Source organism: Xenopus tropicalis, chromosome 1 (assembly GCF_000004195.4).
Source record: "Xenopus tropicalis strain Nigerian chromosome 1, UCB_Xtro_10.0, whole genome shotgun sequence".
Taxonomy (NCBI): Eukaryota; Metazoa; Chordata; class Amphibia; order Anura; family Pipidae; genus Xenopus; species Xenopus tropicalis.
This window is the reverse complement of record NC_030677.2, coordinates 197,001,503-197,021,050: the sequence shown is the minus strand read 5'-3', so window position 1 is coordinate 197,021,050 and position 19,548 is coordinate 197,001,503. Positions and strand designations below refer to the sequence as shown.

General features: G+C 40.4%; 1 protein-coding gene across 2 annotated transcripts in view; it reads right to left on the bottom strand.

Annotated features, from left to right (window-relative positions):
• rictor (RPTOR independent companion of MTOR, complex 2) overlaps window positions 1–19,548 on the bottom strand; it is an 81,651-nt gene that overhangs the window by 57,934 nt on the left and 4,169 nt on the right. For both annotated transcript variants that reach the window (XM_002938193.5, XM_004910447.4), the window contains exon 2: window positions 11,547–11,594. In XM_002938193.5, coding sequence (XP_002938239.2) covers window positions 11,547–11,594 — 48 coding nt within the window. The remainder of the gene's footprint in view (window positions 1–11,546; window positions 11,595–19,548) is intronic.

Here is a 19,548-nt window from a genome sequence, read left to right as displayed (position 1 = left end):
TCTCTCCTTGTTTACCCAGTTTCATTTTTACATTGAACTGTTCCTTAAAGAGACCTTGTCATCCTGGATTATTTTTCCGTTAATGTTATCCAGCCCCTATGATAAAAGCCAAACAATCCAATACAGTTGTTGCTTTCTGCTATTACTTTAGCCTAATTAAAACACAGCTATCAGATACCAAAACAGGTCAGAGAGAATCAAAAGTAGCACATGAACGAATTTCCCTGCTATATTTGGAAGGTTATTCATAACAGTTCTGAACGGACTACAAGTTCAGTTACATTCCTTTCATCTAACTCCATTCTGTTACTTTAATGGTTTCATTTTAGTCTACACAAGGAGCTTCAACCAAGCGTCAATAGTCTATGTGGCTTTTCACAGAGAATGGAAGAGAATGCTACGAATACAGGATAAGCACTAGCCCCTAGTCTAACCATAACTCATTTTCTTGGTAAGCATATCTAGTACAGACTTTATTATCTCACCAGTTGCATCTGAGCTAAAGAGCCAAACCGCAAGTTTAATCTGGCCACAATATGATGTTATTGATAGAAACACACACATCTCTAAGCGGGAGTGCACCAAGGCAGATGGAATAGGCTTCTAAGAACTGCTTCTTCACTCATCTCTGGTTCATGCAAATTCAGAAGCCCAGCTGCATTTAGCAATAAATGATAGGGAAAGAAATGCTTAGGCAACTGCTCGTCAATTAAAAATGCAGCCATAACTTGTACTATAATCAGACATCTACAGAGAGAAGAGAGTACAGATGTGCATAAAGTGATAGCAATAAGATCCTATGAAAATCCATAGGAAAGTGTCAGTATAAGTAATGAATTGTGACATGCAAAATGTTTGGGGCCAAAAGTACCCCAAAGCTGCCCCAGCACAGGGATACTCTAACATGGCTAAAGGGCCTTCTGTAGTTGTTTTACTTGCGCTGGGGGCGGCACAATCCTTCCATAGGCTGAAGTACTGTTTCCATTGGCCCCCAGCCCAGCGTGATTGAAACAACTATGGAAGAGCCTTTAGCCCCTTCACTCTCTGTACCAACCTCTCTCTTACCCATTGTGTCTTATCAATAAAAAAAAATTGTGCGTCAAACACGAATATGCATTTGCTTTAGAAAACTTATGGCTGCTCTTACTTGCCTTCTCTGTGTTCAGTCTTGGGCTCTCTTTAAGTACATTAGGGGGCCCATACATTAACCCACGATTTTTATTTTTTTTTGAGAAAAAAACATTTTTTTTCTCATTTATAAAACTTTTCGTAATGCCCATGATAATATTGTTAAAATTCCACAACTTTTTCTTGGTTTTCGTTAACTTCCACCAAAGAGATATATTTTTCGCAAAGACTATGACCATTTCGGAATTCATTCAAGCTTCGGTATGGTGACTTTCCTTGGGCCAGGTTGGATCTGTAGAGTGCCATTGATTCCTATGGGAGGCTTTCCTTGGGCTGGGTTGGAGCTGCAGAGTGCCATTGAGCCCTATGGGAGGCTTTCCTTGGGCCAGGTTGGATCTGTAGAGTGCCATTGAGCCCTATGGGAGACTTTACTTGGGCCGGGTTGGAGCTGCAGAGTGCCATTGATTCCTATGGGAGGCTTTCCTTGGGCTGGGTTGGAGCTGCAGAGTGCCATTGAGCCCTATGGGAGGCTTTCCTTGGGCCAGGTTGGAGCTGCAGAGTGCCATTGAGCCCTATGGGAGACTTTCCTTGGGCCGGGTTGGAGCTGCAGAGTGCCATTGATCCCTATGGGAGACTTTCCTTGGGCCAGGTTGGATCTGTAGAGTGCCATTGAGCCCTATGGGAGACTTTCCTTGGGCCGGGTTGGAGCTGCAGAGTGCCATTGAGCCCTATGGGAGACTTTCCTTGGGCCGGGTTGGAGCTGCAGAGTGCCATTGAGCCCTATGGGAGACTTTCCTTGGGCCGGGTTGGAGCTGCAGGGTGCCATTGAGCCCTATGGGAGACTTTCCTTGGGCCGGGTTGGATCTGTAGAGTGCCATTGAGCCCTATGGCAGACTTTCCTTGGGCTGGGTTGGATCTGTAGAGTGCCATTGAGCCCTATGGCAGACTTTCCTTGGGCCGGGTTGGAGCTGCAGAGTGCCATTGAGCCCTATGGGAGGCTTTCCTTGGGCCGGGTTGGAGCTGCAGAGTGCCATTGAGCCCTATGGGAGGCTTTCCTTGGGCCGGGTTGGAGCTGCAGAGTGCCATTGAGCCCTGTGGGAGACTTTCCTTGGGCCGGGTTGGAGCTGCAGAGTGCCATTGAGCCCTGTGGGAGACTTTCCTTGGGCCGGGTTGGAGCTGCAGAGTGCCATTGAGCCCTATGGGAGACTTTCCTTGGGCCAGGTTGGAGCTGCAGAGTGCCATTGAGCCCTATGGGAGACTTTCCTTGGGCCGGGTTGGAGCTGTAGAGTGCCATTGAGTCCTATGAAAGGCTTCCAAAATCATACATTGAAGTTTCAAAGCCAGAAAGGTTTTCACGCAGTTTCCGATCGTTCGGATCTGAAAAATTTGTGACTTTCGGGACGCAACCACGATATTTTTGTACGACCGGTAAAAGAATGTGACATTTTCGAACATCAGAAATTATCGTGGTTACTCAGAATTTTTTCCAATCGTGCTTTTAACCACCCAAAAATCATGGTTTAATGAATGGGCCCCTAGTTCATAAGGAATATAGCAAAAACAATGGGGGGAAAAAAACTTGCAAGAAGAGCTGACACGCTACATATTATTCAAAAAGGTGTTGGCTCATGATTTTTATGTTTGACCAGCATCCCATTTGATCACATGGGTTGCTCATAAGTTATGACTGCTATCGACACATCCTCACTGATACTATATGACGCAAGCTGTGTCCTTTGGAGATCACTAAAAAAAAATGAGGAGGGTTTTGGATAGAGAAAAGGCTAACAGGATAAAGGCAGACTAGAAGTTATAAAGTTAAGAGAAGATCAACAAGAAAAATAATGACAATAGTATATTTTTAATGTCTTTTCCTGCCACAATTAAAATTTGTATAAATATATAAATATATCATCCAGGTGCGTTAGTGGTCACAAAGAATCACAATGTATTTTCAACAGAGTCGATAAATGTACAGAAAGTCATTAAGTTCCTGGAAGTATCTGCAGAGTAATTTGCATTGGGTAAGACCTCATTTTCCATGCACATATAGAACAAGTGATCATTGGACACGTGATTTAATAACCCTGGCCTGTTTATTCTGCTCAGTCATCTATGCCTGGCAAGGAATGGGGAAAGGTATTAAAGGTCACTTCTCAAGGAAGAAAATGTGTCTTATACACAGGTATGGGAGTATCCAGAATGCAGGTGAGGCGGTGAATTCCAAATAAGGAGGGTTTCCTTAAAGAAATACGGTTATAGGAAAACAAGTTTTTCTTTTTCAAAACCCATCAGTTAATAGAGCTTCTCCAGCAGAATCCTGCATTGTAATCTGTTTTTCATAAACACAAACAGATTTTTTTGTATTTAATTTTGAAATTTCCCATGGGGCTAGCCATATTCTTCATTTCCCAGGGTGCCGCAGCCATGTGACCTCTGCGCTGATAAACTTCAGTCACACTTTACTGCTGTGCTGCAAGTTGGAGTGATATCCCCCCCCCCCCTCCTCCCTGCAGCCGATCAGCAGGACAATGGGAAGGGAGCAAGATAGCAGCTCCCAGTAGGTATCAGAATAGCACACTCATTAGTAAGAAATCAAAGTCCGGCTTGGGACTCCTCCAGTTACATGGGAGTAGGAGAAACAATAGGTTAGCTGAAAGCAGTTCTAATGTGTAGCGCTGGCTGAAAGCTCAGACTCAGGCACAATGCACTGAGATGGCGCCTACACACCAATATTACAGCTAAAAATGCATTTGTTGGTTTAAAAATAAAATTTTAAATGGCAGAGTGAATTATTTGCTATGTAAACAGTGTAGTTTAGAAATACAATGTACCCAATAAATATCATGACAGAATCCCTTTAACATAGAGCACAAAGCTATAAGGTCCTTCACGTTAAGGAAACCCATAATAAAAAGAAATTTAAAAAAAGGTTTCGCATTAGCTTAGCGCTTAGTCAACATCAAGTACACACTAATGTTTATTATTGTTCTATTATGTCATAATATTACAGTGAAAATCAGTCCAGAATGAATCTAGGCAAACACCAACAGATCAGTTTTTCTTCTGGTGAGATTACCAGACAAGTGAATCTTTGCATGGTGCTGGGCCAAATCAGACTGACCTGAATGCACTTGAGCCCAGTGACTGGATGCTAACATGGGCCTGTATTATACCTGCCCTATAGATATCTGGTTGATTTTTAGCAAGCTATCCATTGGGAAGCCAGTTGCCATACCTCCCAACATTTGAAAAGTATAAAGAGGGACAAAAAATTTTTTTTTACTAAATTTGGCAGGTTATTTAAAGTTTGAGCATAATTCTTGGGGTTTTGGGTCTTATTTTATGTGTTATTACAGTTTTGCTAAAAAAAAGGTGAAATTGCCGTTTAAGTCTCAGTTTCCCCAACAGACCTATTAATTACAATTGTATCTAAGTGCAGCTGTAGCTTATTTAGTTTTCTGGGCTCTCTGCCCAAAGCTACTTTTTAAATTAAGTTTGAGAAACATTGTATCTTTTTTAGCGTTCAGTGCAGGAGATCAAAGGGAAATGAGGGACTTTTCAGTAAGAATCCGGGACAGCGGACTGAGCTGTTAAAATTGGGACTGTCCTGCGAAAATCGGGGCAGTTGGGAGGTATGCTCTTGCGAGGCACCCATACACAGGCCAATAAGCTGCCTGCTTAGTCTGGAGGGGCCGAGTTGGCAGCTTATATAATTCCGTGTATGCGCACCTTAATTGATATAAATAGGTCACTAAGGGAAATGGCACAGGATATTTCAGGTCTTTCTGATGTCTGGGTTTCTGGATGACATTTTCTTACAACTGCAGATAAAAAGATGAGACGTTAGCCGCAAGGAGTACTTTAGGAAAGGGCATTCATTAGAGCCAAAATAATTTGATGTACTTTCAGGCTTTTCCAAGGGGTTATAAATGGGGGGGGGGTTGAAGTGATCATATAATTAGATTTATAAACAAGTTATATTTTGGCACTGGTTTTAATATAAACTACTTGCCTAGACGGTAGCTCTATCCTAGCACCTACCAGATAAACGCATGCCGCCTTAACAGGATCCCAGCAATCAAATCTAAATTGTGATTGCCTGTACATTTCATTTGCACCATTTTGTTTTCTCATATAAATATCAAGCCAATTATATTGCTATTATCTTTTCAGCTTTCTCTATGGGCCCAGAATGCTTTGCCCATACCAGCAAACCACGGCTAAATTCCTTCTGCCAAAACTCAGTCACTTCCACATGGCAGATGTGGATCCGTTTGGGCACAAACATCAAGCCCGGCTAAAGATAAATGTTATGAGCTGGATGTAAAGCAGTTAGATATTATCTGCGCGGTCACAAGACAGATCCCAGCTCCATGGCAGAGGCAGTAATCCCTGGCTTTCAGTACAGCCCCGTGTTTTCTGGTTCATCTGGTTACACTGCTAAACAAGCAGACAAGGTCAACCTGTGTACTAGTTGAGGGAAATGTCAGGTCACGTCCCTTGGGAAATGCAATAAGGGCTATATAATATCTCAAATAGTTACAGTGACAAAAATATTGTTGTTTAGTACTGTCGTCAAAGGGAGTCTTAGGAAGGCCATGATAGCCAATATCCTTATAGGCACACAAAAAAGGCAGAAATTGTGCCCTATTCATGTAAGCCAATTGCCTGCTCAACAAGAGACGGGCACTTTAAAATGCAGCAGGCAACGTTTATGGGTTTCGATATACTGAAGCACCAGTGCTTCCATAGCCGCAGGCAACTGCTATACACAAACACTTGGGGGTAGGGTTGGCACCTGTTTGGTTTTGACCCGAACAGTTCGTTTTTTCTAAGGTCTGTTTGGGTCTGAACTGTCTGTTCGGTTTTCAGCCTTGTGAAACCAAAACAATATAGGAACCATTATCCAGAATGCTCGGGACCAAGAGTATTCCGGATATGGGGTCTTTCCCTATTTTGGATCTCCATACCTTAAATCAGACAATCAAAACATTAATAACCCCAATAGGATTGTTTTGCATCCAATAAGGATTCATTATATCTTAGATCAAATCTTGTATCAAATACAAGGTATGGGGACCCATTAACCAGAATGTTTGGGACCTTGGGATAAGGATTGTTCTGCCCCCAATAAGGGGTAATTATATCTTAGTTGAGATCAAGTACAGGTACTGTTTTATTAATACAGAGAAAAGGGAATCATTTAACCATGAAATAAACCCAATAGGGCTGTTCTGCCCCCAATAAGGGGTAATTTTATCTTAGTTGGGATCAAGTACAGGTACTGTTTTATTATTACAGAGAAAAGGGAATCATTTAACCATTAAATAAACCCAATAGGACTGTTCTGCCCCCAATAAGGGGTAATTATATCTTAGTTGGGATCAAGTACAGGTACTGTTTTATTATTACAGAGAAAAGGGAATAATTTAACCATTAAATAAACCCAATAGGGCTGTTCTGCCCCCAATAAGGGGTAATTATATCTTGGTTGGGATCAAGTACAGGTACTGTTTTATTATTACAGAGAAAAAGGAAATCATTTTTTAAAATGTGAATTATTTGATTATAATTGAGTCTATGGGAGATGGGTTTCTGGATAAGGGGTTCAATACCTGTACTGTTTTATTATGACAGAGAAAAAGGAAATAGATTTAAAAAATTTAAATTATTTGATTAAAATAGAGTCTATGGGAGACAGGATTTCCATAATTCTGAGCTTTCTGGATAACGGGTTTTCGTCTAACGGGCTTCCGGATAATGGATCCGATACCTGTATTAAGATACTCACCTTAACATGACATAACTTATTGAGTTATCATCAAGTACAATTAATTTCTTAGTATTACAGAAATAAAAAAAAAGCTAATCAATTTTTTTAAACTTAGCATTGCTGTATTTCAAAGCTTTCTGGGTAACTGATTTCTCTATGATAGATCCAATAGCGTAAATTAAAGGATTGGACTTACTCATCAGGCAGAACATAGATACAGATAGGGCTGCCACCAATGTGGTTTTGAACCGGACATCCCAGTTTTTCAGAGAGCTGTCCAGTTCAAATCTTTCTCTCCAGATTAAAACACTGAAAAAACTGGACAGAAACCCAGCCAATTGCATCTAAGTGACACATTAACCCCCACTTCGGCATGATAATCCCAATGACATCATTGTGACCGCCTCTGATGTCATCATGTCCAGGTCCAACATCAATGGGCCACCCCCAATGTCATATGCCCTGTCCCCCTTGTTTGGCTTCAGCCTTCAGCAACCCTATTGGGGGGGTGATTTTGAGTGATCTGTCCCCCACCCATGACCACTGACGAGCGATGTTTGTAAGTCAGACAGGCAGGTAAATACGCATTAGGCTGTACTACATTTTTACATTACATAACATGCTGGCACATTATTGGCTGCCAGAAGCCAATAATTAGCAATGAATAAAGCCATAAGGGCGAAGGTGAGGAGCCCAAATATAATAGTGAGGAGGATCTTTGCTCCATTTGCTAGTTGGCCCAACAATACAGTGACCTGAAAGGTTCTGGTTCCAGAACACACATCCATGCTAACCCCTGTATTCCTCACCCATCTAATTAATTCTTTTTATTCTCTGACTCACTAAATGCCAGTGCTTACAGCACACCAATTGGAAAGGGCCCTTCTCCAATCAGTACAGTCCATAATACCTTCAAGCATGTTATGGGAAAGAGAGAAAACAAGTCCCGAGCATTCTGGATAATAGGCCCCATAACTATATGACCTGCATAGATATAATAGTACAATTTACAGGATTTTGAAGGCCTGGAAAAATAAAAAGGTTGTTGTTGAAAAATAATCAGTCAATTCCTTTTAGCAAGCATGGTGGTTTTCTGAAACAGTCATTTTTACACAATAAATCTCACTTTGCAAGAATTGTATAATTTGACTCCAGTCTCTGAAGCATGTACTCATTATTCACAAATGATAGGGGGAACTTGTTTAGCGCTGCACTATTATCACGTACATTCTTTCTGATGAATGACTAAAAGGAAGTACAGGTTCTGTATTATTATTATTATTATTATTATTGAGAACTCTCGTTTGGATTCATTTCTGATATAGGTTTTGTAGTTGTAACAATGCCACAATATGGTGCTCTGTTGATATATTATAACTTGCAGCTGTTTAGTCATAATAAGGGCCTGGATTAAAGCTGGGCAGAGAAGACGGGTACCAAGGAATTTAAGGCACACTGCACCAGAATAAGGGAGAAAGGTGTTTATAAAAACCTTATTTACAAATGCCCACGTCATATTCACTACACCACAAAAATCACAGGCTGTTGTGGTTGAATAGGGACCAGCAGATGGTCCATCCAAAATCCCATTTCCCATTGAACTCAATACGAAACGGCTGTCTGGGGCAACAATTTCATCGGCTGCAAAACTTTAGTTACGAGTCTTGACCCGTCACACCCACATCCCACTTCCTAGAGGCATTATTATAGATAGGTAAGTATAGGTTTGTGTGTGCTGGGCTTACTTGGAAGGGTTGAACTTGATGGACTCTTTTTTCAACCCTATGTAACTATATATTATAGGATATATCTCTTGGCCAATGCACTGGTGCAAAGGTCCCCATACATGGGCCGATAGTAGCTGCCGATATTGGCAGCTACTATCGGCCCGTGTAGGGGGAGAAACAAGGGGCCTGCCCGACCAATATCTGCCCTTAAATTGGCCAGATATCAATCAGCCAGGTTAGAAAATTCAGTCGGATCGGCTCGTTGATGCAGCCCCCGAATCGACTGCCCCATTGTCGCCAATATAATTCGATCGTTTGGCCCCTACACGCTCCCCGATATCGCCCACCCGTAGGTGTGGATATCGGGTGAAGATCCGCTCGCTTGGCGATCTCGCCAAGCGAGCAAATCTCAAAATCTCAACGTGTATGGGGACCTTAAGAGCAATTTCCCACCCTGCGCCTGCACCACACTTGGCACTTTGTTAAAGGACTTAAAGGAGAACTAAACCATAAAAATGAATATGGATAAAAATGCTATATTTTATATACTGCACCAGCCTAAAGTTTCAGCATCTCAATAGAAGCAATGATCCAGGACTTAAACCTTGTCAAAGGAGCTCCCCATCTTGGAAAGTGTCTGCAACACTCTGAGCAGCTGTTGAGCTTAATGGTCATAGCAACTTGTCAAGCAGAAAATGAGGTTTGCCCGTCATATAAACTGATGCTACAGGGCTGATTATTAAATTCTGATGGTAGTTACACTGGTTTCTGAGCTGGTAAGTAGTAATTGTCTGTAGTAATTACAAATCAGCCTTAAATTGTGACATTTATTAGTCTATATACACAGTATATTGTGCCATTTATATTCTATATATACAGTATATTATGAGTGGGTCCCTAAGCTCAGGTTATATGGTGTCATTTATATTGTATATATACAGTATATAGTGAGTGGGCCCCTAAGCTCAGGTTATACTGTGACATTTATATTGTATATATACAGTATATAGTGAGTGGGGCCCTAAGCTCAGGTTATACTGTGACGTTTATATTGTATATATACAGTATATAGTGAGTGGGGCCCTAAGCTCAGGTTATACTGTGACATTTATATTGTATATATACAGTATATAGTGAGTGGGGCCCTAAGCTCAGGTAAGTGACAGCAGCACATGCATGTGCAGGGAATCAGCAGAAAAAAAGATGGGGGGTTACTGGGGCATCTTTGGGGGCACAGATCTTCACTGCTTAAGGGCTGAGGTTGCCTTGGGCTCATACAGAAGCTCAAAACATAATGTACAACATTTCTGGCCTACTTTTTTTTAGTTAGGCTTTAGTTCTCCTTTAATCCATTACCAACGGCAGACCCTTTATAATTGTGGTTCCTGGAAATTTGAGGAGTGTGCCTAATGCCATACAACACATTCACAATTTCATCTCACTGTGTATGCTTTCCTATGCAGTTAAGATGACAAAGTCTGACTTGACTTGATATTTGTCACATAATTGTGGCAGGTATATGTGCACACATGCTGGGATAACATATATTTGTGTGGGTTTATATGCCTTCCGTCCAGCTTTACAAATACTGATGACTGATTCATGAATATGAGTTTTAGAAACCACAAAGCAGACTGTAAAACCCAGTGTATGGGGAAGAACAGATTGCACCTACACTGTTGCTTAGCTGCACTTTCACAGCGACATAAGCAGAGAATTGGGAAAGGAAAAGATTAAAACCTCAAGAGGAACTTAAAGAAAAAATATTGGCACCCTGGTAACAAACTCAGTTACATACAGCAAAAGTCTTCACTACATAAGGGGCTATAAATTCAAAACAGATGCACCAATTCAAATCCGTTCATAAAGCATATTGTGTAGTGTTTTACAAGGGGTACAGTAGGCTTTGGAGGATTAACAAAAGTGGAGACAGACCCTTTTTGGAGTAAAAGTGGTGGTAAACCGAAAAGATGACTTACAAACACGCTGGACAGCAGGATATCCACTTTAAAAGATTGGCTTTATTTGTGCAATTAAAATAATCACCCCTGGCGCGTTTCGTGCGCAGTGGATATCCGGCTCTCCTACGTGTATGGAGTCATCTTTTCGGTTTATGGTTTACCTCCCTTAGCTACGGGTTCGGGGCTTCACGCACCCGGACCAAACTCAGGGCACAGTGAGTTATCTTTTGACATGTGAGCATTGACTATGTTGGAAATTTTGACTTCTGCTAATTAGCGACAGACCCGGGGTGTACACAATCGGGTTTCTTAACATACTTGGCACGATATGATTTAATTTGCCCAACATAAATGGTGCTTTCCTTTACTTAGATTAGGTTTAGTTATTTGCCTTTTTGCTTTAAATTTACTTTTCATTTGGTTCATTATTCGCATTGTTCTAAAAGGAGGTAAAGACAAACAGGTGACCACCTCTGATGAAGCACCCAATGGTGCGAAACGCATTACGGGGGTGGAGTAAGGGTACCATGAGGCACTGGGAAACCTGTTTGTCGTTTGGTATTGTATGCTTGAATTTTTTTGAAATTTCTTATTATAAATTGAGCCAATAAATGGTTGTTTGTTTCACTGATTAACTTGTTGATTAATTATCTATGTATTCAGGACCTATCAGTGGGATATAACCTTAGATTCTCTTTCTCAGTCTAACCATAATTTTGCTGTGTGAATATACTGGTCTACATTTTAACCATCCCTTTAACTCTGAAACTTGCGCAATTACAAAGTGCTGAGAGGCAACCTGATGCTGTCATACTTGAAATAACCTAATAAATATAATAAAAATAATTATATAGCCTTTAAGACCTTTTTCACTATTGGGCGGCCCTTTGCCCTGTACTCTAGAGAGTCAAATGAATTGGTTCTGGATGACTGAACAGTCATTTTTTTATTTACCTCTACTGAGGTCTAATGGAACGTTCTCCTCCCCGCTGTCATTCCGACCTGGAAAAAAAAGAAAGCAGCAATTAGAAGGATCCTTTATACATAGAATGGATACAGAAAAACTTGAAACTAAAATAGGCACTGAGCATTCTGTATGTCTGGAGCTTTCCAGTCTGTAGAAAAAGTATTTAGATAGAGTAGGAATTTTATGTGACCACATCCCCTTTTTTTAAATATCAGATACTAGGGTTTGCTTCCCAGCGCTATATCAAGCTGGGGACTTCCTAGCAATTCAGTTGTGAGGTGAGTAAATCTGTATGTTGCGTTCCAACTTTTGTACCCATGAGTAACCGGATCTGACTGTCAGCGCGCACACAGAGCGGATTTCAGCACAAAAATGCTACAATATGGCTTTTCGCAACATAATCTGCATATGCTGTGCCTGATACATACAGGGGGCGGAAGGCATTGGATTGGGTTATATTTAGCAACTATGTTTTGCAATTCACCGCAAAGTAAACATCCAATTCAGGAATAAAAGGAGAAAACAACATTGAAAGTGGCAATACATGGGCTAACAACATAAGGTATCTGACCAACTGGCCCCTATGTTCAACGTCGCTTACATGTACAGGCATCTTTACATTGTTATGTTAATTTCAGCCAACCAACTGAATGATCAAAAGAAATGAAAATAAAAAATACAACTCCTTTCAGCCGGCCAATGAAAACTTCCCATCAGGGTCTATATTCCAATTATTGGTCAGAAGGGCAGCACAACTGTCTATACATGCCCAAATGGCAAGGCAGCTCGGCTAATTATGACCATTCTGCCACAGTCGTACGGCTGAGAATGTGGAAAAGGAACAGGTGAGTGACTAAACAGAAAGGTAAGTAATAAAAGTGACAATAAAACTATAGGCTCACAAAGGAAGGTTTTTTTTTCTGCTGCTGGGATCAATGCACCCAAACACCAGATAGCAATTTAAACTGCAAGCTGGAAGAAAGCACAAGGCACATTATTCAAAACTATAAAAAATAAAGACCAATTGAAAATATGCTACAAATATGTTACAAACTGTGGGCAGTTATCACAGGCATGTTTACAGCCCAAGATCCCTTATATTTCTTTTAGGAACCATTAAACTGTACTGTATATGCCTGGTGGGTTAAAGGGGAACTATCACGAAAATGAAAGTTCAATATTAGTTGTATGTATCTCATAGAGATATACAGCTTTTCAAAATACAACCAATTACAAACCCTGTACCACTTTTTAAACCAGCAACACAAACACAAGTATTTCACAAACAATATTGTACCTGCTCATATGCCTTTCAGATCAGAGATAATTGACTTTGCTTTATTAGCAGGTACGATATGGTTTGTGAAATACCTGTGTGGCTGATTTAGCAGTGACAAAGGGACAGCCAAGAGCTCTGATTTGCACAGAAAATGGAACCACAGAACTTATATAAACCTCCACGCAGTCTGTAGGTTTGTATCTTACCGGGCACCTTTTCTGCAAATTATTACATACAATGACCACAATCTTTATGTTACCAATGAACAAGTCAGTATCGGCTGAATTACTTCTTACGCTGGGTTAGGCAATATAAATCTCTATGCGTTAATCATCTGATCATCTGCGAACGGCTAATTTGTGCATATAAGACCTATCAGTACTGAGAGGGTCATTAATAGGGTTTTATTTTCCAAGACGCGCGGCAAACATTCGTCACATTAGTAAAACCACGGTCACTTTCCTTTTCCTGGGGCAATAAACATTACGTGGTCTATTAAGATCAGTTATCTGAAAAATGTAGTGGAGACATGCTAATTCTGAAGTTATGTGCTATGTGGGATTCAGTGACCTCACTGCTGAGCCGTGTTCTGTTCCCTAGAATTTCACGCGGCACTGTATCGGGGGAGCTTTGTTGAACGGAACAACTCGGTAGTGATAGCACACACAAAGCAGAATCTTTCAAATACACCTTCTGGGCAACTAAGGGTTTGAAATTAGTTGCCAAAGGCAAAACGAATATCCATAGAAATGATACCTAAACTGGGCAAGTGTCCTTGATGCACAGTTTTATCACTAAATGACAGAAGTGCTACAACTGAGCACATAAGTGTCGGAAGACACTTCCTGCTTCAGTAACTTAATCCATTAGGCTAGAGGCACACATTCCCTGGCCAATCTGTTCCTGTCCATTGTTTTCAGTTTGTACAATGAAAGAAATGCCACTGGCCCACCAGCGCACACTGGGCAGATTCCAGCACTGAAAACTATGCCTTTATCTGATCTTGCCTATTCCCACACCTTGTGTAGATTGTAGATTGTAAGCTCTTTTTGGCAGGGCTCTCTTCATCTCTTGTATTGGTTGCTTTATATGTTATTCTGTATATCCAATGTATGAATTTGGATCCCATACCTGTATCTGCCACTGGATAATCTTAAATAGAAAATTGGCATTTTTAGCATTAAGGGCTGCCACCTGGATAGTGTAATTCACTGGGCACATAATACAACTAACCAAGGCCAAACATGGCAATCATGTCATGCTCTTGTGCCACTTTAAAGGCAAAAGTCTAAAAAAATGAACTTACAAATTGTGGCTCAATCAGTTGGATCAGTGCAATTTGGTCATGAAAGTGCATGGCACCAAAATGCAACTATCAAGTCAGCAGACACATAATTTTAAAATTCTCCGCTTATGCGTGGCCAGACTAGGCCAACCACAACAATTTATTCAGGAACACATTATTCCAGAAACACGTTATTCAGAAAGCTCTGAATTATGGGTGGGCCATCTCCCATAGAGCCCATTTTAAGCAAATATTTACAATTTTTTTAACATGATTTTCCCTTTTCTCTGGACAAACAGTAGCTCGTACTTGAACCCATCTGTGCTGCATGATTCCATACTGCTCGCAAAACAATTCAGGCAGATTTGGTCCAGGTTGTTCCGTTTATTTGGATGTTTTTGAACCTTAGTTTTTAAAAAGTCCTACAAACTGTCCTACAGTAGCCCAGTTCAAGGTCTGATGTTAGGTCAGTCACTTTTTTTGTTTTTGAGGCACTCCACTGTTAGTTTGGCCTTGTGTTTGGGATCATTGCCTTGCCAAAAATGAACTTTGATCCATTCTTTATAGCTGACTAAAACAGGTTCTCTTGGAGTTTTTTCCTGTAATTTGCCCCATCTCATCTTCCTTCTACTTAAACAAGATACCCAAGTCTCTGCTGGTCGAGCATCCCCAAGGCATGAGATTACCATTCTTATCCTTAGTAGCTGCCGATATCGGTCCGATTCGGCAGCTAATTGGCCCGGCTTCCGACGGGCCTGCCCAACCAATATCTGGCCTGAAACACCTTGAAATTGCCCACCCATTTCCTTGAATGGCAAGCCCCTGCCGTGCAAAGTACATTTTCCTGATGAGTGCAAGTCCATGTTTTGAAGTGATAATTGCCTGTAAAGAACGTACACTGGGTGCATTTAGGTGGTTCCATTCAAGTGAATATAGGTAAGACACTGAGCACTGATTTTCAGAGAATTTAAGAAGAAAAATCATAAGAAAAAAAAACAACTGAATGTAGGCTTTGTGATTGAGTAAAGAGAAAGAATTGTTCAAGGGCCTGAATACTTTTGCAAAGCACTCTATTTGAAGGTTTGTTAAGGAATCACATTTAGGATTATTTAAATCTTTGCAAAAGCTCATGATGATGCCTACTGGAGCTCTAGAATAGCAAAGAAGCACAACAGGAATGGTGGATACCATGTCCGGTTGCTTGCCTTTTTGTCTGTGGTGGTCATTGAAAACCAGATACAGTAAATACCCAATTAAAGACCAGGTTACTTCGACTGTGAATGCTCCTGGTCGGCTATCAGCTCCCGATAACTAAAGACATTAAGTCCACTGAACATACATGGAACCACCAATGCTGCTGCGCTACACTTTTATATGGTACGGGGGGGAAACCATACTGGAAAGTGAAGGTGGGGTGCGCTTACTGTATACATACAATAGAGATAACTTCATGCAAGCACTAGTCTGATCTTATTGGTAGTCAGTAGTTGCTTTGTTCCTAAAGGTGGCCATACACATACCAATAATGATCTTTCCTGTGACTACTGGTGGCAAGAAAGATCGTTTGTTCCCCCCACTGACGTTTAGGGCTGTATCGTTAGATATGGAGGTAGAAACAATAGGCATTCTACCTTCAGCCCGAAACAAAGACTTTGCTTGAGCGCCTAAATCTTTTGACTCGCTGGATTGATGAGTAAACTAATATTCAAAGCTTTTGAGATATTGGTAGTCTCGTAGATCAACCATACATGCACCGAATATCATACGAAACCAATAATACCGGTACGTGTATAGCCAGCTTAAGGCAGTGGAACCCAGGGCAATCTTTTACTAGCTCAAGAGGTGGAGCAAAATCACCCAAAATTGCTTTCATTCCTGTGGACTGGCAACTTCCAAGGAGCAATATCCAGACAAGCATTTGGATTAGTCCCAGCGGATGCCATAGAGCTCAATGACACCTATTTCAGGTGGTTTGGCACCGCTGACTGCCCCCATGTGCCACTGCCCTTATGAGAAACATCTTCAGATTTGTGGGATTTTTTTTAGACATGCTCTAAACTAACCAATATATAAAGCTTTCCTTAGTGGACGGACCATAGTTTCAGCCCCCACAACTGTTACCAAAACTATGAGTTTCCTGGATATGTAAACAGATGAGGAAGATCTGTAAGTGGGTGGGGGACTCTAACCACATCTGTAATTAAATATGGCTAACCAGGAAAAATGCTCTTTGCGGGATGTGGAGATTGGTTTGAGAACAAATATTAAGACAAAAAAATTGTATATATAAATACAAGTTGTGATTTAACCCTTTCATAACCCTTTTCATAATCACACATTGTAGAATGGATGTAGAATGGAAGTGCCATAGATCACCCCAGGGGCCCAAGAAACAACAGACATGTGGTTTCCACATCGTTACATCTACAGCACCTGGACATTGGCTCCCTACCAACTTAAGCCACGTGGTGACCCTTGCGGTGTACTCCTTTTATCTGTTATATGAGCACCCCCATATTGGAAAATTTGCAGGCTACGTTTGCACAAGATTGTAACTGCACATGTCCTATACATGCACTACAAAATAATGTGCAAACAATATGTTTAAAAGAGCAGCAATACTAAAGAGTTAAGCAGTTTTCTATGCATTTAAATATATATCAACGAGCCGATGCGGTCCCTGATCCGACAAAATTTTTTAACCTGTCCAATCGATATCTGCCTGATTTCAGGCCAGACGTCGGTCGGGCAGGCCTGTCATTGGCGCCCCTACATGGTCCGATAAGCAGCCAAATTGGTGTAAGGGGCCGATATCGGCAGCTAGAATCGGCCGTGTATGGCCACCTTAAGAAGAGATTTACAAAGCAGTTAGATAAGCTGTTAACAACAGTGGTTTAGTACTGAAAGGGGAACTCCGCCCAAACTCAACTTAAGCTTTTGGAAAAGAAAACAATTTCAAGCAACTTTGCAATATACATCAATTAAAAAATATGCAGCCTTTTCATGATTTTTAATGTAATAATATGGTTTGGAACAGTTCCCTAAGCCCCGCCCCCTGTTCCCCTGCTGATCTGGCTGACTACTTTGACCCTCAAATAAAATGTAACAGTAGTCACCTGTCCTCAGCCTGCATCCTCCCAATCCCACAATCCCCTGCACACATGATGTCAATAAGGAAAGGGACATCACAATGCAATGCATTGTGGGCTATGTAGTTCTTGCATGCTGTTTGTAAGCTGTAGAGAAATTGTTACAATTTGTAATATCAATGTTTTAGTCCCTCCTCCATTACCAGGATTTCAAATTATGCATAAAGAAAACTGTTTTGCAGATGGATTTCAGCATATAAAAATGGTATTTATTCATACCTTTTTAAGTAACAGATTACAATAATAAGTATATAAGGGGTTTCTGTGTGGGGCTCTTTAACAAATTTTGGTTCTGAAGCCAGAGTTCCCCTTGTTAAAGGACCATTAACACCAAAAATAATAGCATGGTCTATACATCTAAATAAGATACACACTTCACTAACATAAACTGTACGTTTGCTTCAGCAACTTAAACACAGTGTACATAAATAAGATGCTGTGTAGCCGTGGGGTAGAAATGCAAGTTGACTAGGGCTAGAGGGCACACATTTACATTGCACATAAGATCTGTAGAATATGATAACTTGTTTGTATGTGCTGCATGAACAGACACAAATGTTAGATATTAAATAAAAATCCCTTTAAGATGTTACTTCTTCATTAAACAGGGGAATAAATGTTAAGTGCCATTTGTTCCCAAGAAATAGTTTATTAGTTAATACAACACATGAATATTCTTTCCAAAACACACTAAAACAGTGTTCTCTAATTTGAACCAATTTGTGGGCAGATCCTTATATTTCATGACCAACCACAAAATGCCAATATGCCAGCTACCTGGGTCAAATATTGGTCTTTAAGTTAAACTAACTTTAGAGCATGATGCAAACAGTGATACTTTCAGTAGCTATCTAGTTGCTAGGATGCAGCAGTTTACCCTAGTAACCACTGCAATCCATTTTAACCAATGAATTTTTTAAAAAAAAATGAATTCCCTCTTCTCTTTAATAATAAAACAGTACCTTGTACTTGATCTCAACTAAGATATAATTACCCCTTATTGGGGGCAGAACAGCCCTATTGGGTTTATTTAATGGTTAAATGATTCCCTTTTCTCTGTAATAATAAATTAGTACCTGTACTTGATCCCAACTAAGATATAATTACCCCTTATTGGGGCAGAACAGCCCTATTGGGTTTATTTAATGGTTAAATGATTCCCTTTTCTCTGTAATAATAAAACAGTACCTGTACGTGATCCCAACTAAGATATAATTACCCCTTATTGGGGCAGAACAGCCCTATTGGGTTTATTTCATGTTTAAATGATTCCCTTTTCTCTGTAATAATAAAACAGTACCTGTACTTGATCCCAACTAAGATATAATTACACCTTATTGGGGGAAAAACAATCCTATTGGGGTTAATTAATGTTTAAATGATTTTTTAGCAGACTTAAGCTATGGAGATCCAAATTATGTTAGATCCTTTATCCAGAAACTCCCAGATCCCAGAGCTGTATTGTGTTTTACTTGCTGTGATCCAAAGTTTTCACAAAGAGAAGGCATATTCAGAGAAGTGACAAAACTGTACCAACCCCCTAAAGGTGAGCTACCAGGTTTGTGCTGAAGCTGAAAGCACTCAGGTATGGGACCTGCTATTCAGAATGCTCGGGCCTGGGGTTTTCCAGATAAAGGATCTTTCCATAATTTAGATCTCCATACCTTAAGTCTACTTAATAATCATTTCAACATGAAATAAACCAAATAGTTTTGCTCCCAATAAGGATTAATTATAACCTAATTTGGGATCAAGTACAGGTATTGTTTTATTATTACAGAGAAAAGGGAATCATTTAAACATGAAATAAACACAATAGGGCTGTTCTGCCCCCAATAAGGGGTAATTATATCTTAGTTGGGATCAAGTACAGGTATTGTTTTATTATTACAGAGAAAAGGGAATCATTTAAACATGAAATAAACACAATAGGGCTGTTCTGCCCCCAATAAGGGGTAATTATATCTTAGTTGGGATCAAGTACAATGTACTGTTTTATTATTACAGAGAAAAGGAAAATAATTTTTGTGGGACACAGCTATCCCATAATTCAAAGCTTTTATGATAATGGGTTTTGCCAGATAATGGATCCAGTACCTGTAACATGTATTTATAAAGCACCAACATATTCCACAGTGCTGTACAACAGAGGGGTGTATACATAAACACACAAATGACAGCAAGTGACCAAACAGCGTAGAAACAGAGAAGTCCATGGTCACTGCAGGAACCGGCCAAAAAAAAAGGAAACTTTTACAGCGCTTTTCTCAAAAACA